The sequence below is a fragment of the Pezoporus wallicus genome, unplaced genomic scaffold, assembly GCF_028554395.1.
Source record: "Pezoporus wallicus isolate ANWC-B61680 ecotype Strahan unplaced genomic scaffold, APGP_CSIRO_Pwel_v1 contig_14703, whole genome shotgun sequence".
Taxonomy (NCBI): domain Eukaryota; kingdom Metazoa; phylum Chordata; class Aves; order Psittaciformes; family Psittacidae; genus Pezoporus; species Pezoporus wallicus.
The window spans coordinates 1,745,460-1,771,380 of record NW_026635616.1 but is presented as its reverse complement, the minus strand read 5'-3'; the positions used below and the strand labels follow the sequence as shown (position 1 = coordinate 1,771,380).

Here is a 25,921-nt window from a genome sequence, read left to right as displayed (position 1 = left end):
AGGCAGTGAAGGCCCCTGCGGGGCTCTCAGCCCTTCCAAGCAGCGTAACCTTGGGCTGGGTTGCCATTGGCAGCCCACAGGCTTGCTGTGGTTTCAGCCATTTTCCCCTGTACGCTCTGCATAAACATTGTGCAGTTAATAAACCGAGAAACTCCAATGCAGAAGCAGGGGACTAAAGCTTGCCTTGCAGAACAAGCACAGTGCTCACTGATGGAGGGTACTGTAGAACTTGGATTACCAAATGAGAAGCTGGAGCCAGTTTCTGGATAGACGTTTAGAAGAATAAATGTGTGAGGGGGAGGATTTTACGCAGCAAACTAGATCTCTGCTTCTAGAAGCAAGTATCTTTAGAAGGATTCTGCTGGGATGGGATGTCTTGGACAAGGTGGTTAATCTTTCCTCCCATTTTCAAGGGGCTGCAGGGCTCCATAGGACAGACCGTGCTTTTGCACCAGCCCCAACCTCCACTAGCTGTTTTCCATCCCCAGCCTCAGCTCAGTTGCACGTACCCAGCTAAGAGATGTGAGACATCCTCACTCCATCCTAAGCTATAGCAAATTCCTCCCAGAGTGAATGTTGTTCATTTCCCCTATACCCCTCCTTCTGCATGACACCTCTACTGTACCCAAATTACACAGCAGCATCCAGGGCCCAAAGGTGAGCGCATGAAGGTGCTGAAGATCCTTTCTTACGGGTGACAGGCACATGGGTATCAAGGATGTTATCCCCTTTAAAAGGTAAAGTTGACCACGGGGTTTCCCCAGTTCCATTCTACTTGAGAAGCTAAAGAAGAAACAAAGATCTTTCAGCAGTTGCAGATCATATTCATTCTGCTGATAAATGCTACGATCCTGGGGAAGGGAGAAATGACTCCCATGGGTTGAACTGAAAAGGATCCAAATGCTGAGGTGAGAGCTTCCTATTATATAAAGGTGCTCTTTGGCTGGGAAATACTGTGAGAAAACCACTCTTTGCTGGAACCCTGGCTATAGCCTTCCCACTTCCAGAGCCTGGCACTACTAAGAATCTTCAGGGAAAGCAAACACATTGCTCTGTATATTTCTCACCAATGTTGTATAATTCTAATACAGAAAATGCTTTTCTTGCAAGCAGGTATCAAACATCTTCAGCGTGGACACAGAACAAAATACTTTGCTAATTCCATTTGTTCTATCCATCGACATCACTTTCCAGAAGCAATGTGCAGGATGAAATGCTTTGGGGATATAAAACACTCCAAGAACTAACATTGGCAGGATGGATGGGTGGGGGTACCAAAGAAGTAAAGATTGGGAAAACTCATTTGCTACAACACTTCCAAAGAGGAGCCAATGAAGAAGCAAATAATCAAACAGCTGACAGGAAGATCAGTATTAGACTTTGGATTTGAACAGTACAGAAAAAGTAGAGATGTCATAAGGCCACCAAGTAGCGAAGAAGGTGGAGAACATCACAAAGATAGGACATCGCTTTTATTAACCAAAACTGTTCAGAGGAAAGAAAAAACAGCAGCCAGAACATGATACACATGGGTGACAAGTGATAAAGGGTTACTGGCAGTGAACATGTGGGAGAAAGGCATGCCAGCCCAGGGGGAGCACTTTTCCCTGTCTCCATTCCACTGTGCAATGGTGGACTTTACCACTCTGACATGTCTGGATGCAAAACCATGGCTCAAAGATCCTAGTTCAAATTGTCTTTTATCCACACTGGTGTTTTCCTGAGATTCAGAAGGCTATAACATTTCAACATGGAAAAGAGATGTTTGGTAGAGTCCAGCCCCCAGCCCCTTCGATGGAAGACCTGTGCCATAAGTAGGCAGTTCTTCAAATCTCCCATTAGTGGCACTTTCACACATCCCATTTAAAGGCTTTCATCTCGGCAGGCAGCTGGTGAGTGCATCGGGCCTTGGTATGGTCACAAAGTTCATGGTGCAGTGCAATAGTGGACAGATCTTCTCATGGTCCTTCAACACTTCACTCAAGTGTTTCATTTCATCTGTTAGCTTGCCGATTTCTCTTTTCAGAGAGGTATTTTCTTGCTCAAGAGACTCGTATTCCTGGAAGGAGAGAAAAACAGAAAGCCTGCTCAGAGTCAAAACATCCCTTCCAGTGCTTCCCACCTCGAGTATATTCATGTAACTGTAGAAAAACTGTTGTGGTTTCTTGCTACAACACACAAAATGCCAAGGAAAGACAGACACAGCGTGGGTGCTGGAACACGGAAAGTGCTTTACAACCCATGCCCTGGCCATGCTGTGCTCCCTGAAGACCAGGAGATGCTGCTGGCCCTTGGGGGTCCCCGTCAGGCACGAGTGGCTGTGTCCCCATGGTGGCTGGTGCCAGCCCTGGGCTGTGCCTGCTGGGAAGGGCACCAATGCTGCAGGGCACTGATGCACAGTCAGAGCAGAGGGAATGAAAGCACTGATTGCAGGTAGGTGCTGGGAAAACCTGGCTCCTGGCATTGCTGGTGAGGAAAGGGGACAGCGTGGGGAAAGGCCTTTTACCCAGTGCACACCTACCACAGCCTGCCCAGTGCCACCTGCTCAGATGCTGGGAATCAGGAGCAGGAGGAGGAGGGTGTCATGCCAGCTTGCTCCAGCCCCACTTTGTCACCGGAAGGCCTGAGCACTGCCTTGGATACCCCTGACCTAAAAAGCAGAGCTAAAGGCTTCTCTAGCAGTGAATAAGCAGCTCTGAACTGCAGGAGTGCTGAGCTCTGCAGCCCCCATCTGCGACGGATGCAACACACGCGTGCCACAGCTTTTGGGAGCTGCGTGTCTCAAGTGTCCCTGGTGCCAAGCCTTTGCGTCCCAAACAGGAGAGAGCTACATGAGAGCCAGCCCACGGAGTCTGCCCCTCCCTGCTGGCCCAGGGCTCAGCACTCACCCACTCAACCTCACCTCCCTTCCAAGGCCTGTTTATCAGGCAGCAGGGACGTGCAGTGCTCCTCGGGGCTGCCTGGCACTGCCTCTGCTGCCCTTTGCTGCCAGAGTCTGGATCCCCTTCGTGCCCTTCCACCACCTTCCACCTCCCACCCACTGAGTACAACAGGCAGCGTACAACAAACACATTACGGTAACCGAACTCCAGCCCATTGTCCATCCCTGACTCTGCTCTCCTCTTCTTGCTGCGTGGGGTTGCGTTTTGGAGTAAGTGTTATTCTCCCATTGCTCTACCCCACTGCAGAGACTATCAGATGGTTCTTGCTAAGAACGAATGCCCATCCAACCAGATCTGCCTGCACCTGGGGACACCAGCGTGCCCAAGAATGAAGCGGCACAAAGAAGATCCTCAAGTTCAGGAGGAGCATCAGAGCGGCTGCAGGATGGGCGCGGGGCTCAGACAGGATTCCACAAAGGCCGGGGTTGCCCCTTTCCAGAAGTACCAGCACCTGGCTTTCTCTGGCGGTGACTCAGAGGAGATCAGGGAAAAACCAAACCCAAAACTCCCCGCGCTGCCCCTCTTGGCCTCTGCTGAGTGCTGGCAGATCCTTCCCGCTGAGAAAAGCCTGTGCTGAACCTCCGGGGCTGAACAACGGCCTCTGCCACAGCCACAGCAGCACTAGTGCTTACCCCAAGAGCCCTGCCTACAACAAAAGCACTGTTGTGTGGGGTAACATCCCAAAGCAGACAAAGGGGATTCCTGCCCTCCGGCGTTTGCACTGGGGAGGTGAGAAAACCACAGCACATTGTAGATAGTGGGAAACATTAAGAGTTTCTGGAAGAAACAGTTACTTTCATGATGGGTGTTTCCAAAAAAACACCCACTATTATTTATCAGAGTACACAAGCACCACTGTAACTGAACCGAGCTCTCACTCTTGGAGGCTTTCAAGTTCCTAAGAAGCCTGGGTATTCCTGGCTCACACTGTTGTTTTAGTACTGGCTTGAGCCAGCACCGCCAGTGAGCAGCACGGTCCCCTCCTCCTCCATCACCTTCTCCCTTCTGAGGCAGCAAGCGTTCACCTTGCTGCAGTGAACGCGACAAGCTCAACGCTAATCCAGAGCAAAAGGGGTTCGGTGCATCCCAGAGGAGCCCTGTGCTCCGGCTCACTGGGTGGGCACCGAGCAGCACGAGAAGCTGAGGCCAGGGCAGGACCACATCCCCTGGCAGTGTCACGGGGGGCAGGGCCGTGCTGTCCCGCACCACCAGGCACCCGCAGCATGAGCGTGCCTGCCTCACGCCACAGCTCGGAGCCGGGGGAGGGTGAAGACAGGCCCACGCCTCCTGACGAAGTCCCTCTCATGGTGAAGTCCCGTGCTCGGTACCAAGCCGTGCCTGCTGAGCATCAAGCACCCATTCACCTCGTGAAGTTTATCTGCTTTCTGAGTTTGCTTCTTCCGGCTCCTCTGTGCAGCCACTCGGTTTTTTTCTCTCCTCCTTACCTTCCTGTCATCTTCTTCATGACTCTGCAAGACACAAGCCAAAGCCCCCAGGCTAGTTCTTAAGGTGCACTTGCAGACGCCTGAAGTCAGGCGTGCAACTGATTCTGAGAAGGTGCACGTACTCCCAGCATCACCACAGCACCTTACCCCTGGCCATCCAACAGCCCTCCCGGTGCCTGCGAAGGGCAGCGCACCGCCTGCTTCCCCCGGCTGCCTGTGGGGAAGGGAAGGGCTGCCCAGCGTGTCTCAGCCCCATGCTCCCGCCCGTCCCCAGCGCCGAGCGCCGTCCCTGCCCGTACCTGCTGGCTGCCCCCCGCCGCCGGGACGGCGCACGACATCCCGCCGCCTGCGGAGCGCCCCGGACGCTGCTGCGCTCCAGCGGGCAGCGGAGGGGATGCGATGGGAGCGCAGCGCGGGGCAGGACGCACCGCCCCGAGCCGCCCGGCACCTGGCACCCCCGGCCCGGGGAGGAGCTGCCCTCCCGCACCGCCCGCATGGCCGTCACATGGCGAACCGGGAGCGCCCGGCCCCCCGCGCCGGTGCCCGGCCCCCGGGACCTGCCAGCGCCGGGAGCCGGGGGGAAACCCGCACCCCCGGGGCACGGCGCTGCCGGGCAGGAGCTGCCTGAAAATCCCCCGGGCTGCCCCGGCCGCCCGAGCCGCGATCTCTCCTCGCAGCAACCGCCCGCGGCTTCCCGGCTTCCCTTCTCCAGCCCTGTCTCCCCCCCCCCGCTCACCTCCCGCCGGCCCGGCCCGCCGCGCTCCGCCATCGGCCCCCGAAGCGGGGCGAGCTCCGTGCAGTGACAGCCAGGGCTCGCACGGCACCGGCGCTGGGATCGAGCGATTTTCACTTTCGCTGCTCGCCCGGTTCCTTTAAATCATCAGGAAACTCCACAGAGCTTCTTGTAAGGGCGAAGCCGGGCGAGGGCTGCGGAAAACGCCGCTGCTGCAGACCAAAATCTCTCTGTGCGACCACAACGTTTCCTTCATCGCTCCAAACCCTTCCCTTCTGTTCTAATCGAACCGCTGTCCTGGCCCCCTGCTCCCAAGGAACGGGAGGTGCTCACAGCAGCAGGTACTTCAACAACATCCCTGCTCTACCATTTGTACCTGGTAACCACTGCACACTCTGAGCCGCGCTCAGCTTTCATAGAACCATAGAATCAACCAGGCTGGAAGAGACCTTTAAGATCATCACGTCCAACTTTTACGTCAGAACTGCCAAACCCACCACTAAACCCTGTCACAGCTCTTAGGGGCAGACACAGAAGGCGGCAAAGTGCCCCCAGAGTGGAGGGCACTCAGTCATAAAGCCCCAGGTATCTTCTTACATTGGTCACGTCTCTCTTCTGGTTTTCCCAGGAGTTTGAGTCCTGCAGCTTCAACGAACGTGAGCTTACAAAGTTTGCAAACTGAGCAAATGTCAGCATCTGTTATAAACCTTCTTTTAGGAAGATCCGGCTAACACTTCATGCTGAACGTGGGAGAAACGCGCTGCCAGGGACTCCAGGAGTCTGCCACAGCTTTCCCGTGAGGCTCCAGCAGCATCAGTCAGCACCACTGAGAAACCTGAGCAGGACTTTCCCAGAGGCAAGCGCTTCTCCCTGCTGCTCCACCCCAAAGTAGCTTGTGTCTCCATCCTCCTGCTACCCACAACTCCCCTGAGCACTGACCTGTGAGCCTTCCTCAGCCTAACAACCATGGAGACCCACTTCCCTACGGAGCACTGGCCTCACCTGTGTCCCCAGGCTGTGCTGGCTCCCCCAAGCATCTGACAGGGCATTCCCAATCCCTGCTTTCTATAAAAGCAGTCTTGCTTCTCCCTTCCTCCACCACCCAGTGTGTGGATGAGGGATGCTCACCAAGGGGGTGCGATGGAGGTGGCAGGAGATACGGGTTCAGCTGCAGGAATCCAATATCAGCAGGAAGGCAGGAGATACAGGTTCAGCTGCAGAAATCCAAACCAATATCAGCAGGAAGGCAGTCCAAGAAAGTGAGTGATCAGAGGGTGAATTGCTCTCAACCCCTCCTTTGCAACAGTCCAATCTTGCACTAACTGCTCACCATGCGGTTAAAGGAGCAGAAATATGGGCACAAGCAGTGTTTGAGCAGTTGCTTAAGAAATAAGCAGTGGGCTCCTTGTAGCTTAGGCACAGTTGAAATAAACAGGACCAGAAGATGGTATTTCCATAAGCTCGGGGCACAGATACACCCTCTTGCAATAAAATCCATGAACCGCATGGACAAAACAGCTCAACTGCCCTTCAGGGTGATCTGTGGGGAAAAAAAAGCCCCTTCCACAGCAGGACTTTGACCTGACCCCATATGGAGCTCTCATGCTGTTCCAGGAGCCATGCTGACTGCAGGCTGTCAGCAGCACCAAGTCCTGAGCAGCTTACCAAGAACTTAGCATCTGCTTCATTGAATGACTCCTGGCACCTATAGAGGAAAGAGGTTTCCAGGGTCCCACAAATATGGGACAAGTCATGGGACAGTCCCTGGAGCCCAAATGCAGCCTGGTCTTGTTCAAAGTGACAAAGGAAACGAAGTCAGAATTTGCTTGTGGGAACATTTCTGCTGTGTATTAAAGCTATCTCTGGTACATCTGCAGAGATGCCTACACAGCAATTCCAGGTAACACAGCAGTAACAGCAGTGCTGTCTCGATGCAGGAGAGAAAACAAGCCCAGAGCAGCGCAGTCAGCTGAGCTTACACTTTATAATGGCAGTTATCAGTGATTTTTGCCAGCACCGAAGCAGCCCACACACAGGCAGAGGAGAGCTGCTGAGCACAGCTCAGCACAGCACGGGTCAGAGCACCCCAGCCCCCCGACAGTCAGCATCCATGGGAAGCTTTCTGGAAGAGGAGCTTCCTCGCGTGCTGTTTGTAATCCCCTGTGCTCAGAAACTACACAGAGCCAAAGTGCCTGAGGATACAGCTCCAGTGTGCAACTTTCCACCCCACGAGCAACAAGCGCATCACTGACAGGACACGGTAACGAACAGCGAGATGCTCCACCTCGCCCTAAGCAGCCAAGAAACTCAACCTTGGTGCGCAAACCTTCCCAAGCACCCACCACCATCCAGCTGTCTTACAAAATCCAAAGGCTATATAAAGAAAAACTACCAGACGTTTCTTGATGCAACACCGATTGTGCCCGAGCTAAAAATAAGGCGTTTGGATGTTGTGACATTTCAGTGGAAGCCTTCATTAGCCCCTGACTTGCACAACGCTGCTGATTCCTATGAAGTTAACTGAAGGACAAAAGGACTGGGAAAACCTGGAGTATTTCATGTGTTGCTGCCAATGGCAAGAGCAGATTCCCAGGCACAGCTAGCTGCAGATACCACTTGCTATAGAAATGAACAGCCAGCTGAACATTCAAGTGCTTAAGCTCAGCTCACCAGGGAACTTGCACTTGAAGGGAGGTTCTCTGACACCCTCCCTCGCCACTTGGCCAACAGTAGCCATCAGAGGGTTTTTAAGTTCATACTTTATACACTGCACTTGGATTCTTGTTTTCTTTAACCTTCTTCACACTATTCCTCTGGCCAGCGTTTCCACCCAGCTGCAGTTGAAACAAGGGCTGTGGAATGAGCTCAGGGCATCCATTCCCACTTCCCTCAAATCCCATGCAGACCAAGCATCCTTAACAGTAACAGACACTGTGGGGTGGATTCATGCATTCACTTACTGAGTCTTAATGCACGGTGCTCTACCTTCCTATTTCTGAAGGCGTTTGTCCTACCTCATCCATTTTTGATGGGACCTCTTCTAAGAGGTATGCTTATTCCTAGCTATTTCTGTACTTGCCTATCATTATTCACGAAGAATAGCAGGGAATCTTCCTATTAGCACAGTAAATGTTCAAATGCTACAGTGGGAGCCATGCAAACTCTTGGAACACTCAGATTAAAGAGTACCTGTGGATCTTGGGGAAGAAGCCACGGGGGGGATTTTCACACGTGCTCAAAGCAGTACAACAGCGAGTCGCTGTGTGAAAACCTGTCCCAGTCATACGTTCCACAGCTTCGCAGCTCCAGTCCCTCTCACATCCTGTCCTCTCTTACATTAGCTGCTTTGTAGCCCTCAGATTAATAACAGTTGTGAGTTCAAAGGCGGTAAAGGGAACTACTTTAGTTACTGGAGCCCAAATTTAACACAGATGTCTTCTGAAGTCTTCACTGTTCAGTCACTATCTACTCCAGGATTAGAACTAAGAACATTATCTGAAACTTTGATCTTCCTTAATTGATTTAATTTACTTAGTATAAAAACACACATTGGAATATACATGAGTGATGGGAAGCAAGTATTTACAGATGATTAAATATACAAAGTCTCATATAGGTACTCACCTTTACAAAAGAAATGATGCCAAAATCTGTCATGTGTTTTCTGAACGTTTCCAGCCTCTTAGACATGAAGATGGACCTATCTTCTACCCACAGTACATTTCATTAATAAAGCTTCTGAAAGCCCTCTCCATTTACTGTGCAAGACATACATTCTATATTAGACACAAGTACTACAAGCACATGCAACCATAAACCAGACAAGTTATGATTGGTTAAGGCACAAGGCTCAATTTAGTGCTACTGTGCAATCTAATGTGTAAAGAAATAAATCAAGCTAGCTCAACTTAGTACCACTTACTGGTAGTCTATACTGATCTTTACAGTTTAGTCAAACACCCTAAATGCATACGTGACCCAAGTCAAGATCCTGTAATGCGTAGACCTATTGTCCAGGAAACCCCCAGCTGCGTACTTGGCTTACATGAAGCGAAATAGCTGACGGGAAGATGTGGATGGTTGAATCCCTCTTCAGAAGAGTACACTACAAGTAAGTATGTACAACTGCTAAAACCCCAAGTTTAACCAGATATGACTACAAATAAGCCCAGCTGACCTGAGTTCAGGAATGCAATGTCCCATTTGTGTGTGGATTCTCTAAAACCTGTGACATCGTATCAAAACTGGTGTTTTCAATATGCTCCAGTGAATTTCTTTTTAATTTACTTATTTAAAAAATAGCTACCTGACTTAGTACTAAATGAAAGTGCATTAGGACAGCTAGACAGTCTCCAACCTCTTTAGAGACATGCTTAATGTAAATGAGCACTTAGCGGTTTACCAAAAGAGTGCCCACATACATAAAGCATGTGCTCAGCATGAGGACTCAAGCTAAATGCTGGAATAAAAGAGCAAAACAAAGAGAGTTCACCAGCAAATCCATTTGCTGGGTATCGGATGCTACTGGTATGTGCAGGCTTTCATATAACCCCAGTGTGACAGTAAAAATAGAAATATTCAGAAGGATCAAAGGCTAAATAACTGAGGAAGCTCCCACGTACAGCACCGCATTAGAGGGGAGACGAAGTTTTAAGAGAAAGCCTGAGCACACTGAACAAGAGCACAACTGAGATTCCAAGCTGAAAATAGCACAAGAGAAGTTCAGGTGCTGAGAGCAATCTTCCTCCGTCGAAGTGGGTAGCGTCTTCTTTCTGGTGAACCTACAGCTTTTCTTCTTTTAAGCAAAACATTTTTATTGGTACCAGTGTCTGTTGGTGTGACCTCTCCTGGCAAGAAGAGATTTTGGACATCGGTTTCCTTCTTTTCTTTGCAAGCAAAGACTCCTTGCTGCACCCTGCAGAGTTCCAAGGTTGGTTGCCAAGTTAACGCTTGGGAAAAACCTTCTGCTCTTTCTATTAGTCCTGGGAGAGTCTGCAAAAACAAACCCAAGTGTCTCATGTTACATGGGGAAAGTAATGGTTACAGTGAATGAAATGTGTTTATAGAATCATAGAATAGTTAGGGTAGGAAAGGACCTCAAGATCATTCAGTTCCAACCCCCTGCCATGGGCAGGGACACTTCACACCAGACTGTGTCACCCCAGGTTCAGTCCAACATGGCCTTGAAATGCCAGGGATAGAGCATTACCACTTCTCAGGGCACCCTGCGCCAGCACCTCAGCACCCTCACAGGGAAGAGCTTCTGACTTAGATCTAACCTGAACTTCCCCTGTTTCAGTTTGAACCCATCATCCCTTATTCTATCACTAGAGTCCCTGATGAAGAGTCCTTCTCCAGCATCCTTGTAGGATCATTAGATTCTGACGGGCACAAAAGCTTCAGAGGCTGCAGAAAGGATCCTTCGGGTGGCAGGTGAAGGTTGGCAACTCAGAGCTACCAGCCAAAGAGTGACAAGGGTCTCTGCTCAAGAAGCAATGCAAGGAGTATGCCAAGTTTCAATGTTCCTGCATTACATCTCCGAGCTGAGTAGCACAGGAACACCACAGTTCATGTCTAAGCTGGTACTGAAGTAATAAATGTCCCATGCTATATGAAGCTGTTCAGGTCTTCAAAATATGTTTTAGTTTTCAGATGCTGCAGGCTCTAAAATCTCTGTAAAAAACACATACAGCCACAGGGTCATCTTCCTCACCACCATGTGAGATGTAATGCTTTACAGATGGAACTTCAGCAGTCCAAACCTGAAGATTAACCTACTTGAACAATACACACACAGGCTTTCTGGTACAAATCCACAGCCAAGACAGGTTAGAACTCCTGTTCTCTGACATATTTATCAGCTCAAGAAACTAAAGACTATCTTCTCAGAACACAGAGATCTCACCGTCATTGCTCCTCTGATGTGTTTGGATGCCATTTCCATCACCTGCTTCAGATCTGCGATGTAAGCATCTACAGAAAAAACCCAAAGCCCAAATGAACTTCTGAAATACAACTTCCTCCCCCCCACTATCTGTTTAGGAATCAAACAGAAAAGCAGGGGGGTCCCAGTATAAAATTAAACCTACAGCACAACCCTTTCATTATGGCATTGAGGACAAGAGCTTATATGTTTTATTTTACTATTATTACTCTTTTAACACTCAAAATGTCGTAGTGCCTAGCAGTCTCAACTATCACAAGCTGCAAAGTTCTTCACTAGAAAGCCTACAGCTTATACAAAACATGAGACACGGTGTTTGACACAAAGGAAGAGAACAGAAAAAGATCTGTTTCCAAACCTTTCAAGTTCATATTACACTGAATAAAAATGCATGAAAGAACACAACTGTGGAGAAAGTGAGGTAAAGTAAACCCATTTTTAAGGAGCTCCAACAAGTCGGCTTTTACAATAAAGGTTACATTTTTCTCCTGGCTGAGCCTACCAAGCGTTTGCATCAAGACTAAAACAGAACCAAGCATAAACAACATGAACTGCATTAGTTCTCCTGGGTTAATAAGCAAAGAAAGAAAAAGAAGCTTTCAGGAACACTGAAGCAGGCAGCAGGTGCAGAATACTGGGAGGAAATGGCATATACTTGATTGCAGGAGCAATATGATAACATCATCAACACAATATATGTTTTTGATGATTGATTTACAAGCAATAATTCTTTACTCAAAAGTTCAACTCTTCCAAAATTGGTCTGCATGTTCTCTGCCATTCTGTCTCCAATGCTATGCCACCACCACCAAACCCCTAAAATGAAAGGATAAGCAAGTGTTACATGGTGAAGACAGCTTATGTCAATCACTGTGTTCTAGCACAGGGTGACAGCGATCCCCTGCTGAAACACAGTGAGAGTGAGCAGCAAGAGATGGTGCTTGGTTAAACGGTCTCTTCAGATGCCCGATGTGCTGAGCAGGGATGGTTGAGGACCGCATGACCCATGTATGATGTGGATACTAGAATGCACCATCATTTTCAGAGTTCAGAAGGAGAGGTAGTTCAACAGCAGCCTCTTTAAACACACCACAGAGGCCTACGAATGGACATCCTCTAAAAGGACATGTCTATAATGAAGCATTCACAGGAGAGTATTTGGATTAGAAAATTGGTGATCCTATGAAAAAGCAAGGAAGGAGTTAAGTAAAAATAAATCCTTTGATTATTGCAGTTATACAGAAGGACTGACAGTTAAATGAAATGTGCCTGCAGGCGTGCAGCTTGACAGCGTTATATTCCTCAGTGTTCAAAGCTTTCCAAAACATAGGGAAATGAAAAAAGGAAACGAAAGGTATTGAGTAATCTAAATATTTTTGGTTTCTGGCCACTGTATGTGCTAAACTGGGATACATAAACTTCCCAAAGACTACATAACACTAAAATTTAGCACAAACTCTATGCTATCTTAGATAGGACTTTGCTGTTACCAAACCTAAAAGGGCAATACCATAGTGCAAGCTGTTAGTAACTTGCAAGTAGTTGATTCACATCAGAAAAGCATAGACCTGGACACTGGAAACTAAAAGCAACTCAGCCATGAAGTGACACTCTTTACTGCTCCTATTAGCTGCACAGGCTGGCATTTCTGGAAGCAATGTCTCCTGTTTACAAAGAGGAAATGATGACTAGAATGCAGCCACATCAGCAGGGTGAGAGCTCGAAGATTAAGCTCAGCTTCTCAAACTTAAACACCACTGCTTGCTACATCAGCTTTAAACCACGTGCAGCAATTCATAGTGGATTGTGTGTCATCACACTTCAACTTAGAACAACACTGATAAATTGTGTAATTCTTCAACACCTAAGAACAGGCAAGACAAAAGTTTCTATTTCTTAAGGCCAACCTCAAAAGAAGTACATCCCAAACACCAACTGCAAAATACACTGCCTCATTCCAAGAAGTTTGTATAAGGAATCTTTCAAAAGTATGCAGCAAACTCATGGTGTTGTTTGCAGTTTTGTTTCTTCATCAACCCTTACAAACGGCAGAGGCAGGATAAAATTTGATGCTTCCTCTGCAAGTTAGGAGAGTTCACGCTGCCGTCACTGAGCACTAGGTGAGTGTTTTCAATTCGCTGAAGAAACTGACTGATTAGGAAGAGAGACAGAAGCATTTCTAGTATTCATACAGAAGGAACACAAGAATGGTCAAAGTATAATGTCATTAATCCATTTAGTTCCCTATCTGGCCTCCACCAGCAGTGAAGAAGAAAACCTACTGAGAGTAGTAGCTCTGTGACAATTTCTACCCAATCCACCTTTAAGTACAGTGCTTGACAGCAGACAGCACTTAAACAAGAGCAATGAACACAATGAACTGATGCAGCACTACATGCAGTCATGACAAACTTCTAGCTGCTTTAGCTAGTTATTTAAACAAGTTCAAAGAAAGAAAACCTCTTCAACATTTACAGCTGGCCAATCAGGTAGGCAGTGTTTCCTCAGGCAGCTGCCCTCCCCATGAAATCTTTACCTTGAGAAGGTGGTGATCTTATCTCCTCTGGTGGTACCACAGGCTGGTAGAGCATCTACATATTCAAAACAAAGACAGATTCTGAAACAGCCTCTTGGTTTAATAGATATTTAATATACACAGAGCAGAAAGAACAACAGAGAAAGGCTAATACAAAATGATGGTGGTGGAATTGCTCAGATAAGGAAAGTATGAGAGATAAAGTTTATAGATAGCTACTGGAAACAGCATTCTGGTTAACAGAGTGACGTTCATTGCAAACATCTCCAAAATCTGCTGTAGCTTGCAGAATTGTAGTTACTAAAGCCTGAGAACTAAACTGAATCCAGTTTTGGAAGATGCGTTGCCACCTGCTGCACAACTGAGGAAAAAGCTGCTCTGGTTTCTAAGGAGCCATTCACAAAACCAGCAGTACACTTTCACAGGGGAGCAAATTCAAACAAAGGGTACATTAAAACAAAAGCTAAGAAAAAGAAAACTATTTAAATGACTACATTCTAGCCCTGCAACTACATATGTGTAAGTATGAACACTCTGCTCCACAGGTCAGGCTGCCTGGCTTTTTCGTCCTACTCTGAGTCTTGTGACTTGACATCAGTTAATTGTGACATGAAGTTAACTAATAATAAATAATGAATACAACTAATATTTAGTTACATCAGTGGTAGGATTAGAAGTATCTAAGAGGGATGGAAAAAACCACAGACATGACAATATAAGTTATATCATCTGGAAGTTACTATTTTTCTCCACTTCAGGAGCTGTCCCTCCAACCTTCTTCAATCAAAAGCACATAGGAGGAAAGTCATTTATTCCTCCCTGTAGTTGTACTAGAGCAATTTTTTCACACTTGACAGATCTTCTTAGCAACCTTACAGTAACAACTCCAAGCAGAAGAACAAACATTGTCTGCATTATCCTCAAACGTAACAGAATGTATTGATTGAAAACTTATACGGTGATCATCTAGTTGTAGTCATGTAAAACTTTGAAGAGCTCAGCAGCAGGAAAAGGGCATCTCCAAGGATGGAGACTCCACAGTCTCACTGGGCAACCTGTGCCAATGGTTTGACTACCATCACAGCTGGGTTTTTTGTTAACGGTTACACGGAATTTCCTGTATTTCCACTTATTCCCACTGCCTCTTCTTGTTGTTTTTTCCTTTTTTCCCCAAGGAAATTGACTCCTAATTAATCAGCAGGTAAGCAAAAGGCAGATCTAACTTAACAGCAGGAAAGAAATGCAGCAACCAAGGACAAGACTAAGCTGTTTAATGCCAGTAATCACACTCAGTATCAAAAAACCCCAGAGAAATTACTGCATCTATTCATTAATCCACATTACCTTTTTGTCTTTTCTTTCTTTACTGGAAGTACTTACTCAGTGTTACTTAAGTAGTCAGCTCAACAAAGCATTTAGGAAAACAAAGCCACCCTTTGAACAGCCTGCACATGATAATGTTTATCACAGAATCAGCTAGGTTGGAAAAGACCTTTAAGATCATCAAGTCCAACCATTACCTCAGGACTGCCAAGTTCACCACTAAACCAAGTCACTGAGAGCCTCATCTACATGTTTTCTGAACACTTCCAGTGATGGTGATTCCACCATTTCCCTGGGCAGCCTGTTCCAACGCCTGATCACCCTCTGGATGAAGATGTCCTAATACCCAATCTAAACATCACCTGGTGCAGCTTGAGGTCGTTACCTCTTGTACTGCCACTTGTATCTGTACGCAACAGAACATTTAGTACTTTAACCAGCCTTCAGGCAAGGATTTCAGAAACCCAGATTTGACATCTGGGTAACTAGGTGAATACTGGCTTGTAAATCATGAGATAAAGCAATCTGCTTAACTAACTTGTTGAATGTGCCAAAAGCACGGTTCACTCACAGTCACAATGGTCTGTAGTAACCCTCACTTTACTGAGGAGCCAATTAATGCAAAGAACTGAATTTCATAGAATCATAGAATAGTTAGGGTTGGAAAGGACCTTAAGATCATCTAATTTCACTATAATGCAAAGAATCCAGAGCAACTATGGGAAGAAGCTTAAAAGGTCAAGGTTATTTTTTAAGTTCCAGATGATCAGCAACTAGTATATGCAAAGGTTTTCTGAAAATCATAGGATACTCACCAACAACTCTTGCTCTGCCTTCATGGCTTGGATAGCATGAATCAGTATCTTTCTAGGCCACTGCTTACGCTTTGTTGTTGTCACTACTATTACTTTATCAAATTCATCTTCAAGAACTTTAATGTCTGAACCTAAAAATGACAAACACACAAAGTTACTGTAGGAATTCTAAGTTTTTGTTGGTTTTCTTATTTTTAATTTGAGACAAAGTCTCAACAAAAAGAGAGTTTTAGATCTGCAATACGAAATCATGCATAATTATCAATGAAGAGATAAATATATGTCTTGTACCTTCTTTCTAAGGCAATACAGAAATGGAAGCACAACATGGGGCATGGGGAGGTAGAGAATCACCTGGGGCAAAAAGCAAACCCCTATTTCTTTATGAACTCTGAAGATATGAAGAACGTCTCACAAAAAAACTGCTCTCTTTTGAGGGAACTTGTTTTCCAAGTGAAGAAAAGCAACACAGGATGCAGCAAGAAAAATGGTTTATCTGTGTAAGTTACAAGCATTATGCAAACACCAACTATCCAAAGAGTCATTTGAAGCCACCCGATTGTATTTCATATAGAGCACAAACATGCAGTTGAACCTGACAATGCAACACAGTTCCTGGAAATACTCTGCATCCTGATGACACCTGTAACTCCTAGTTGGAAGGAGTTTGCAAAACCCAAAACATATCTGCTTTCAACATCAGAGGCCCAAGAGACCGTATGTAGTAGGACCTAACTTTCATAACTTGCTTTTCCACTCCCAAGATTCAGTACCTAGAATGTATTTTCAGCTTTCAATTGGTGATTTCACTACTCCTACCCTACAGAAGATATATACTCCCTGTTTTCACTAATGTCTTGAGCACAACTTGCATGCCATGCAATGTTTTCCACCTAGTGGTAAAGAATTGATCTTGAGCACCTTCTCTGGGTCAACCTGTGCAGACTCAGGTGATTGTAAACCTCAGAAAGGAAAATGCAAGGTTTTAAGAGTTTGTGGGTTTGCTTGGTTTAGGATCACCATGAAATCATTTAAGTACAGAGAGGAAACATTTGAGCCCCTGGTCACTGTAAATACTGGAGGCTCAAAATGCCAGATCACTGGGTGATTCCAGCTGGATCAGATAGGCAGGCAGATGAGTAAATGTGAAACTGAAAAGCACAACACAGTCCTTACATCAACTGCAGGAAGATGGCAGTATCTCAGCTGGCATTAAGTTAGACTTGTACAGACAAAGGAGAACTTACTGAAAATAACATTTGTCTGGACAAAGTTTTCCTGTTAAGAAAACCCTGTTGAGAATTTTTTGGACAAATCTGAATTAGTGAAATGAGCCTGAATCAGTCTGGCATTTTGCATCACGAGACCAATGCATTTTTGACCTCATAGTCAAAGGAACTGATGTTTTGTCATTCTAGAACTACAATTGCAGAAGCTTCCTAACCAAAAGAGTTCAAGGAGCTCCCTCTCCACAGCCAGTTCAACATATCTGTATCTTCAGCTTTGTGCAACTGTAAAAAGCATCAAGTTTCAGGCAAAGAATACCTAATGCTAACGGAGGAAGCAAATGAATGGTACTGAAGTTTTCTTTGGACACCAGACTACTAAGAATCTCTACTATTATTATTCAAAAGACAGTAAGTATAAACAGAGTATATATATTAGATATAAATACCAGTAATTTTAGCCACTTACTTAATTTGTATATTAAATAGCAGCAACAGACATACTACTAGATTCTTTTGACAGGAAGAGATCTTGGCCAGTGTCCCCAGCACAAGGCCACGCAGGCTAGAAGGGCCCTCAGGAAGGCTCTTGTCACTCAAGCCTCCTGCTCACAGCAGAATCAACTCCCAGTTTAAACCAGGTTGCTCCAAACACTTTTGTCCAGTTTGTTATTGGAAGCCTCCAGTGCTGGCAACTGCACAAGCTCTCTGAGCAACCTTTTCCAATGCTCAGTTACCCTAATGTGAGTTTTTACTTCCTTACATCAAGTCAGAATCTCCCCTTTCAGTGTGAGCCTTGCCTTTTGTTCCCCCACTGCACACCTCTATAAACAGCCTGGCTCTGTGTTCTCAGTAACCTCCCTGTGGGTACTGGAAGGCTGGCTTGTCTTCTTTGGGTTCAACAAGCCAATTCCTTCAGTCTCAACTCGCAGCGCAAGTGCTCCAGTCCTCTGGGCACCTGGCAGCCTCTGATGAACTAACTCCAGCTTATCAACAACTTTCCTGTACTGGGGGTAGGTCCTAAACTGAGTGTAGTAGTCCAGTTGTGCTCCAGAAAGTGCAGACTAAAGGCAAATAATCACTTCTTTGTACCTACTGACTACACTCCCGTTGACACAATATACTAGGTTGGCTCATGGTTAGCCCACCAGCACCCTCAGGTCCCACACCTCTGCAGGGGGTTATCCCTTCCCAGGTTCAGGGCTTTGCTTTTGTCCTTGCTGTATTTTATGAGATTCCCAGATGCATTTCTCCAACCTGTTTACATTCTACTGAATGGGCCTGCCCTTGAGCATATTCACTGCATCCCACCATGGCTGATGTCAGCTGCAAATAGGGTGAAGGCACTTCCCATCTCCTTCAGGTCTTGGATAGGCACTAACAAGAATGGGTCCCAGAATAGACACCTGAGGAACTGTGTTTGTAATCAGCCCCGAGGTAAAAGTATGAACCACTGAACACTACCCTCTGAGCTTAATGATCCAGCCACGATTCTCACCCGCTAAGCTGTAACATCCTAGCTTGGATGCACCAAGAGACAGCATCACTGGGTATGGGAGCAATTCAAAACAGCAAGAGGACTGGCATCTGGAGCACATGATGTACAACAAGCAGCTGAGGGAGCTGGGTTTGCTCAGCCTGGAGGCTCAGCTAAGGGGTGACTTAACCGCTATCCTCAGATACCTAAAGGGTGGTTCTAGAGAGGACAGAGGCAGGCTCTTCTCAGAGCTGTGCAGCAGGAGGATGAGAGGCAACAGATACGTTGCAGTAACGGGAATTCCAACAGGAACTGCCAAACACAGAAACTGACTGTCCAGAGAGGATGGGAGGTCACTGGACTTGGATCTATTGTTGTGTTCTAGCTTTAAAAATAGGTCACCTTACCCCATTCCATTGAATTTTGTATATTACCTTTATTCTGATAGGAGAAACTGATGAAATAGAACATGCTCTTTCCTAACCTCCCAAATGAAAAGTCTTGCTACGAAATGCCAACTTCCGAAAAGCTTGCTGAAGACTTTCCAACAAGACTGCTGCCCTTAAACTTTGATAAACCTTTCTTTTTCCCCATGTTAATATCAGCTACTTTGGGACAGTCTATACGCTACTTTTCTATGGTAGTCAAGAGCAAATCCTTTAAGTTATGTAGGCACCATATTAGTGACAGCTGGAGTTTGTGCCTCAAGATCGATAAGGAACTTGAGAAGTGTCAAACAAGCAACAGTCCTTCACATAAAGCACTTTGCCTGTCTCTTTTCTCTTGGATACAGGTCCCTAAACATCTTGGTTACTCTTATTTTCATTTATAAGCACTGCTCTGCAAGAATTGTGTTCCCACAGTACAGCACTAAACATCTTTACACAGGCACATCTGAGCTGGAGTTTGACCTCCCCTGCTCCGTAAGCATCCTTACAACCACTGCCCAATTCAAGAAACCACAAGCAGAAACCAAAACAAACCCACTCAGGAGATCAATGGAAACACACACATACCACTCTGGGGCTTGGAGTCATCTTGAGTCTCATCCCAGGGCTGCCCATTGATGGTGACATTCTCCTGCACCGCTGTTTTGAAGTTCTGCAAGACAAAGGAGAGCTTGAGAAACCCTCCTTCAGCCTCTCCAGGAGCCCTCCCCAGGTAGGAGGCTTCAAGAAGCATCCTCCACGTACGTGATGCCTGCTGCTGGAAAGGCTGCTCTGGCCTCACTGCCCTGCCCAGGTCAGCCCTGTCAGGCTAAACAACTACGTCTGTAGTTCAGCTATGTAGAACCATAGATTCAACCGGGTTGGAAAAGCCCTTTAAGCTCACCAGGTCCAACCATTGCTCAGCACTGCCAAGGCCACCACTAACCCATGGCACTGAGGCCTCGTCTCCACAGTGTGAACACTTGCAGGGACGGTGACTGCAGCCCTGCCCTGGGCAGCCTGTTCCAATACCTGAGCACCCTCTGGGGCAGGAATTGTTCCTCAGCTCCATCTAAACCTGCCCTGGGGCAGCTTGAGGCCGTTTCCTCTTGTCCCATCCCTCGTTCCTTGGGAGCAGAGCCCAGCCCCTCCTGGCTCCATCCTCCTGTCAGGCACTTGTAGGGAGCCATCAGGTTCCCCCTGAGCCTTCTCTTCTCCCCACTGAACCCCCCAGGTCCCTCAGCCGTTCCCCATCACACTTGTGCTCCGGGCCCTGCACCAGCTCCGTTGCCCGCCCCTGGCCCCGCTCCAGCACCTCAATGTCCCTCTCGTAGCAAACACAAACCCATTAAGGTAACGCGAACACCTCAGCTTAGTGCCGGGCCCCTGCCAGCATTCGAGACCCGGTGTCGCTGGGCCAGGCCGGGCCGCTCCCTCCCCGCCTTACCCAGAGCGCGTCCCCCGCGGTGGCGGTCCCGCCTGGCTGCCCCTGCTCCAGGGCCCGCAGGAAGGGCGCGCAGAGCTCCATCGCCTCGGCCAGGCCGCGCCGCCGGCAGCACCGCACCCGCGCGTCCCGCCCGGCGGGGCCCGGGCTGAGAGGCGGCGGCGGCGGGGTCGCCATTTCCCGCCTAGCACGGAGGGGAAATACCGGCCCGGAAGCAGAACCCGGGGCCACCCCGCCTCTTCCTCTGCGCCCGCGGCGCGGCATGGCGGCGGGACCGGTGGACTGCCACTGCCACCTCGCCGCGCCCTGCTTCCAGGCGGTGAGGCGCGGACGGGCGGGGTGGCGGGTGGGTGGGTGCAGCCTCGGCCCCGGCCGTGTTGCTGAGGCGGTGCGCGTCTCTTGCAGGACGTGGCGGATGTGGTGCGGGCGGCACAGCAGGTGAGGCGCCCGGCAGCGACCCGCGGCCCGCTCCGCCCCGGTCGGGCCTCAGCGGCGCGGGGGTTTCTGTGTGCTGCAGGCGGCGGTGTCGGCCCTTGTCGTGGTGTCGGAGCAGGCGGCGGAGTTCCCGAGCGTCCTGGCGCTGTCGGAGAGGTGCGAGGCGGGAGGGGAGGCTTGGAGCTCACATCGTGTGCCGCGGCACCCCCTCCCCTGTCCTAGAACCCTTCCGCTGTGTCCCGCAGCACTCCCCCCACCCCAGTGGGAGCTGGTGGGGGCCTCGTTGCCCTCTTCCTTGGTCAGGCCGTGCTGGCTGTAAACCCGCTTTCTGTGCAGTTTCTCTCACGGTACTGATGCACGTTCCATGCCTAGATTCCCGGGGTTTGTTTTCCCGTGCCTGGGAGTTCACCCGGTTCAGGAGGTTTCACCAGAGGAGCAGCGCAGCGTTACACTGAAGGTAAACCACAGAGAGTTAACTCGGCTGCAGAATACAGCTGGGACTGCTCAGGGCAGATGATGGAGTGCTCCGGTTTGCCTGATTTAACGTAGATCTGCCCGGTGACTTTTCTTGCTCTCTCTGTAATACAAAAGACCCAGCAGACCGAACCCCAGGGTCTCTTAGCACATCCGTTTCTCTGCGTTAGTCCTAAGGCAGAACTGTTCACTGCAGTCATCTGGCCGTGTTACTGGAATAAAACAGTTTGTAGAAGTCCCAGGTGAGTGCTTTGCTTACAGTGAACAGCACACATGTGTTCGCAGATGTCCCTTTGTTAGCATGGGAAGTGGAAGCAGTGGTTCGTGCCCTTAGCCTGAAAAACTTGGGGGCTGTCTGCAACCTTTGTTTTAATTACTTCTGCTCCTATGGAAGGATAACTTGAAATAAAGGGTCATGATGTAAAGAAGGGAAATCCTGCAGGTTTCTAGAATCTGACCACACAACTCCCGCTAATAGCAAGTTTTAAGGTACAGAATTTAAGCTTGATGAAGGGAACTCCAATTTAATCCTAACACTGAGTTCAAAACCCTTCTACCTGGTAAGGGCAGTGAGGGTTGCATCTAATTTGTTCTTGCAGGATCTGGATGCTGCATTGCCGCTTATAGAACTCTACAAAGATAAACTGGTGGGGATTGGGGAAGTAAGTAAAATTCTTAACTTGTTTAAATGTCTATGACTTTGGCAGTGTCTTTGGCATTGAATGCAGAGAGGGATGCTTCAGTTCAGGTTAGATCTAAGGCAGAAGCTCTTCCCTGTGAGGGTGCTGAGGCACCGGCACAGGGTGCCCAGAGAAGCTGTGCCTGCCCCATCCCTGGCAGCGTTCAAGGCCAGGTTGGACACAGGGGCTTGGAGCAACCTGCTCTAGTTCCTTCGAAGCCAAACCATTATGTGATTCCATCTGTCACCAGAATTACAAAAACTTAGCGAATACTTGGTTTTGTGTATGCAATAAGTGTTGCTGTCAGTCTGAACAAGCACTAAGTCTGATTTGTAATTCTCTTAATGTGCTTTCCTTCAGTTTTGCTGTTCCCTTCTTTTGCTTCTTTGTCATTATTAGGAAATAGATGACATTTATGCTGGTGAATTTCATAGGAAGATTGCATAATCATGCTATATTGCCGTACACCCAAATGTCTTTGGACCTGTTCTCTGATACTGTGAAATGTCAAGTCACATTGTTACCCTCATTCAGATCCTTCCTGCCTTCTTCCCTGACAAAGTGAGGCTGAGCTATGACTTCAGTACACCTCACTAGTGTGTACAGTCCTTTTTTCTTGTGATCCCTCTCTGTCTGTATCCTTATGTTGTCTGCTGTCTTACATTTGTTTATAAACTGAGGCTTGAAAGCTCCAGGGTAGAGTCAGCCTTTTGTGTGTTGGTACTGGAGGGACTTACTTATTTGCTCACAAGTACTTTCACAGTTGAAGAGCTCATGGCTGAGAATGGATTTCTTTCTGAGTTCAGCTGCAGTTGAGCTCATTTTAATTGCAGTCTCTAATATGTATGTTTTGAAATGCCTGTGGGTTTGAAGCATTTGTTGCCTTTATATGTGGTATTGTGGTTTTGTCAAATGCTAGATCTGTTAAAGGTTTTCACTTCTCTTCTTGTACTGTAGGTTGGACTAGATTTCACTCCCAGATTTGCCAGCACGGATGAACAGAAGGAAGGACAAAGACAGGTTTTGATCAAGCAGACTGAGATAGCGAGAAGACTGGACTTGCCTTTGTAGGTGGTATTTATACTAGTATGAGAATTTGCCAGATTTCAATAACATGAGGAAATATTTCCCAGGATTTATAATTATTACTTACATGGATTAAACTGGCATTAGTGTCCTGACTGCCTCCAGTCTGATATGCAATTATAGAACTTTCCCTATGTTTCCACTTGAATACAGTCATCTTCTATGTCCTGCCCTTGCCATGTTGTTGCTGCATCTTCACTGTAGCTAAAATGATTCATATTTACATCTCTAGATGTTTTTTTCTCCTGATAAAGGTGTACTACAGAGTAGTTATATTCATCCCAAGCTGCTGCTGTTCATCTGTGTCTTGTCCAAAAAAAAGTATTTTGCTGTGTTTCCTAATGCCTTATCTCCTTGCTGTACAGAAATGTTCATTCCCGCTCAGCTGGAAGACCGACCATTAACCTCTTGAAGGAACAAGGTATGTTTTTAATGAGTTTTCTCTGTCATGTCTTTTGTTAGCATTGTTTCTTCTGTTGTGCCATGTCCTCAGATCAGTTTGTGTACATTAAACTTAGGAGGAACAGTGCGGAGATTTGATGTCCGTTCCTTATGGGACTGAGATCCCATTGGAAGCTGATGTTGCAGACCTACTGTAAGCCCTGCTGATGATTTGGTTTGCTTCTCTTCTCTGAGGTGCTACCAAGGTGTTGCTCCATGCCTTTGATGGAAAGCCATCTGTTGCAATGGAAGGGGTGAAAGCTGGATACTTCTTCTCCATTCCTCCTTCCATTATAAGGAGTGAACAGGTAACGTTTAAAGGGGTTTGCTGCTTGCATTGCAGGTAATATCTGACATCTTATCATGATAGCAAATGTGACAGCTCAAGAACATGCCTGTTGAAGTCTACAGTTCAAAGTGGGACTGGCAGTACTCGCTATGGTTGCTGTCACCTGACACTTCTCAATAGAAGTTTCAGTTCTTAGTGTTGCACATTTTTACTTTGGCGCAATTTCTGCCTGGGATTTTTGCCTTGGCTGACTTTTTGGGGGAAATGTTGGCTAAACCAGTTCAGCTATTCCTGAGAAACAAGGATTGAGAAAATAAGTGATTTTTTTCTCATTTTCATGGGGCTTCTGGTGAACTTTTCTTCAGAAGCTTCTGTCACTGTACTGTCCTAGAGCAAGACATGATGTGGAAAAGAACTAGTTTGTGTCTCAGCACTTTCTGTTCAAAAGGAAATCTGCTCACAGTTGGCTAAGTTACAGACCCTGGCAGAACTGCGATTATCACCAAGTGTGCCCAGCAAAGACACAGCTAAATTACTTAAAGTCAGCATTGTTCAGGTTCAGCCCTTGGTTTTGTGAGGCTGCTGTTTCAATTTATACTCCGAGCTGCCACAAGCTATGCTGACTTCTGCTTTTGGAGCAGTCTGTTTCCATCCTGCACCATCATCACTTTCTGTGATAAGCTCAGGAAGTGTAAGACGGGAAAAGGCAGGATTCAAGTGGAGGGGGGGTGAGGGATGGATATAGATGGGGTAGGGTTAGGAGGAGAAAGGAAAGCAAAGTGGGGCTGAGGGGTAAAAGAGATGAGAAAAAGCCACAGAAATATATATACATACAGAAAACTAGCTAATTAAGATTGCATTGGCAACTCTTAAGGTGTTTTGTGCAGTATAACTACATGATGTAATAACAATGGATTCAGTGTTTAGATAATAGTTCAGTTATTCAGAAAACAGGATAGTCCTAATTTGGAAGGACTTCTTGAGCAGCTCCTGGTATTCTTGCTTCCGTTCTGAAATTGTTGATAAAATGCAGACAGTGACACCAAGGTCTTTTGATGTTGCTTTTAAATGCAAAACATAGCCTCCCTTCATACATCTTCCCCCACAGCTCTAAGTGCATGAGGTGTTTAACAGTTGTCTTATTTTCTTCAAGAAGCAGAAGCTTGTGAAGCTGTTACCACTGGAAAATATGTGCTTGGAAACTGACTCTCCTGCTCTGGGGCCTGAAAAACAGGTAAATGATGGGGAGCAAGGACTTCTATATATGTATATCCAAACCCACTCCTCATGGAGGTCAGTTACTGGCAGGGGAGATTGAAGTAGTGTTAAGCATGGGTACAGAGGATGAAAGAGGTTGCCAAGTGAACGTTTTGAGATGAGCAAGTCAGTGTTCCTGAGGAAGGAGAAGTAATTCAGGAATGGGCAGAGGGAAGAATAACCCAAGAAGAAGATACGTGTAATTCTTCTGGCACAGGGTGTAACAGTTGTGCCAGGACATACTGAATCTGAAAGACCTGTATTCTGTAGAGATCTGTAATTTTGTTCTTGTTTGGTGGTTGTTTTCAGGTGAGAAATGAACCAAAAAATATCTACATTGCTGCAGAATACATTGCCAGAATTAAAGGAATTCCAGTTGAAGAAGTTATAGAAGTCACTACACAGAACGCACTGAAAGTATTCCCCAAACTTCGGAACTTTCCTCAGATATAGACTGAGAAACTGAAATATATGATATTGCAGAAACTGTTATTTATGGTTTAATTAATAAAGCCAGTGTCCATCTTGTTTTAAAGCGAAGTTTTGGTGTTGCAAAGTTCAAGAAGTGAGCAGAGTGTTCTAAAGCTGCATAGGATGAATGCAGGGAAATTCTCAAAGACCCTTTGTATGCACCATTGTCCCTCTTGGAGGTGATAAAGGCAGGTTGTTCAATTGCATCTCTCATGTTTCTCACTGAATAATGTATAAAGAAGAGCACCACACAATTGTCAGGATAGTTTCCTTGCTCAGCTGCTCCCAGTCCGGGAGATAGATGATGTGTGGCGCTTCAGCCTCACCGGAGCTCTTCAATCCTTTTTTGCTGCTGTGGTGCTGCAAAATGCTGTAGACATGCTCACAACCTGCAGTTCCCAGCCAGGCAGAGCGCTGCTGAGGGCAGCCAGCCCAGCAAGGGCAATGGGGGGACTCTGTGGGACAGCCTGTGCCC

General features: G+C 47.1%; 3 protein-coding genes across 7 annotated transcripts; 1 reads left to right on the top strand and 2 right to left on the bottom strand.

The window, feature by feature from the left end:
• Positions 1-1,694: 1,694 nt before the first annotated feature.
• BATF3 (basic leucine zipper ATF-like transcription factor 3) lies at positions 1,695-5,375 on the bottom strand. Of its 2 annotated transcripts, none has more exons than XM_057397018.1 (3): positions 5,124-5,375; positions 4,307-4,411; positions 1,695-2,059 (listed from the first exon to the last, which is right to left on the bottom strand). In XM_057397018.1, the coding sequence occupies exons 1-3, from the start codon at positions 5,154-5,156 to the stop codon at positions 1,874-1,876; spliced, it is 324 nt and encodes a 107-aa protein (XP_057253001.1). In that variant the 5' UTR covers positions 5,157-5,375; the 3' UTR covers positions 1,695-1,873. The 2 variants fall into 2 exon arrangements, with proteins under 2 accessions (XP_057253001.1, XP_057253000.1); XM_057397017.1 differs by lacking the exon at positions 5,124-5,375 and adding an exon at positions 4,687-4,805 and having other exon boundaries at positions 1,697-2,059.
• A 3,943-nt stretch (positions 5,376-9,318) lies between these two features.
• NSL1 (NSL1 component of MIS12 kinetochore complex) lies at positions 9,319-20,592 on the bottom strand. The gene is made up of 6 exons (XM_057397056.1): positions 20,317-20,592; positions 19,458-19,542; positions 15,739-15,869; positions 13,601-13,655; positions 11,026-11,093; positions 9,319-10,112 (listed from the first exon to the last, which is right to left on the bottom strand). The coding sequence occupies exons 1-6, from the start codon at positions 20,575-20,577 to the stop codon at positions 9,843-9,845; spliced, it is 870 nt and encodes a 289-aa protein (XP_057253039.1). The 5' UTR covers positions 20,578-20,592; the 3' UTR covers positions 9,319-9,842.
• Positions 20,516-25,510, top strand: TATDN3 (TatD DNase domain containing 3). Of its 4 annotated transcripts, none has more exons than XM_057397060.1 (10): positions 20,516-20,632; positions 20,719-20,751; positions 20,831-20,904; positions 21,121-21,205; positions 21,822-21,884; positions 22,860-22,969; positions 23,354-23,409; positions 23,625-23,737; positions 24,875-24,952; positions 25,285-25,510. In XM_057397060.1, the coding sequence occupies exons 1-10, from the start codon at positions 20,576-20,578 to the stop codon at positions 25,426-25,428; spliced, it is 813 nt and encodes a 270-aa protein (XP_057253043.1). In that variant the 5' UTR covers positions 20,516-20,575; the 3' UTR covers positions 25,429-25,510. The 4 variants fall into 4 exon arrangements, with proteins under 4 accessions (XP_057253043.1, XP_057253042.1, XP_057253041.1 ...); XM_057397059.1 differs by having other exon boundaries at positions 24,872-24,952; XM_057397058.1 differs by having other exon boundaries at positions 21,085-21,205.
• The last annotated feature ends 411 nt before the right edge of the window (positions 25,511-25,921 follow it).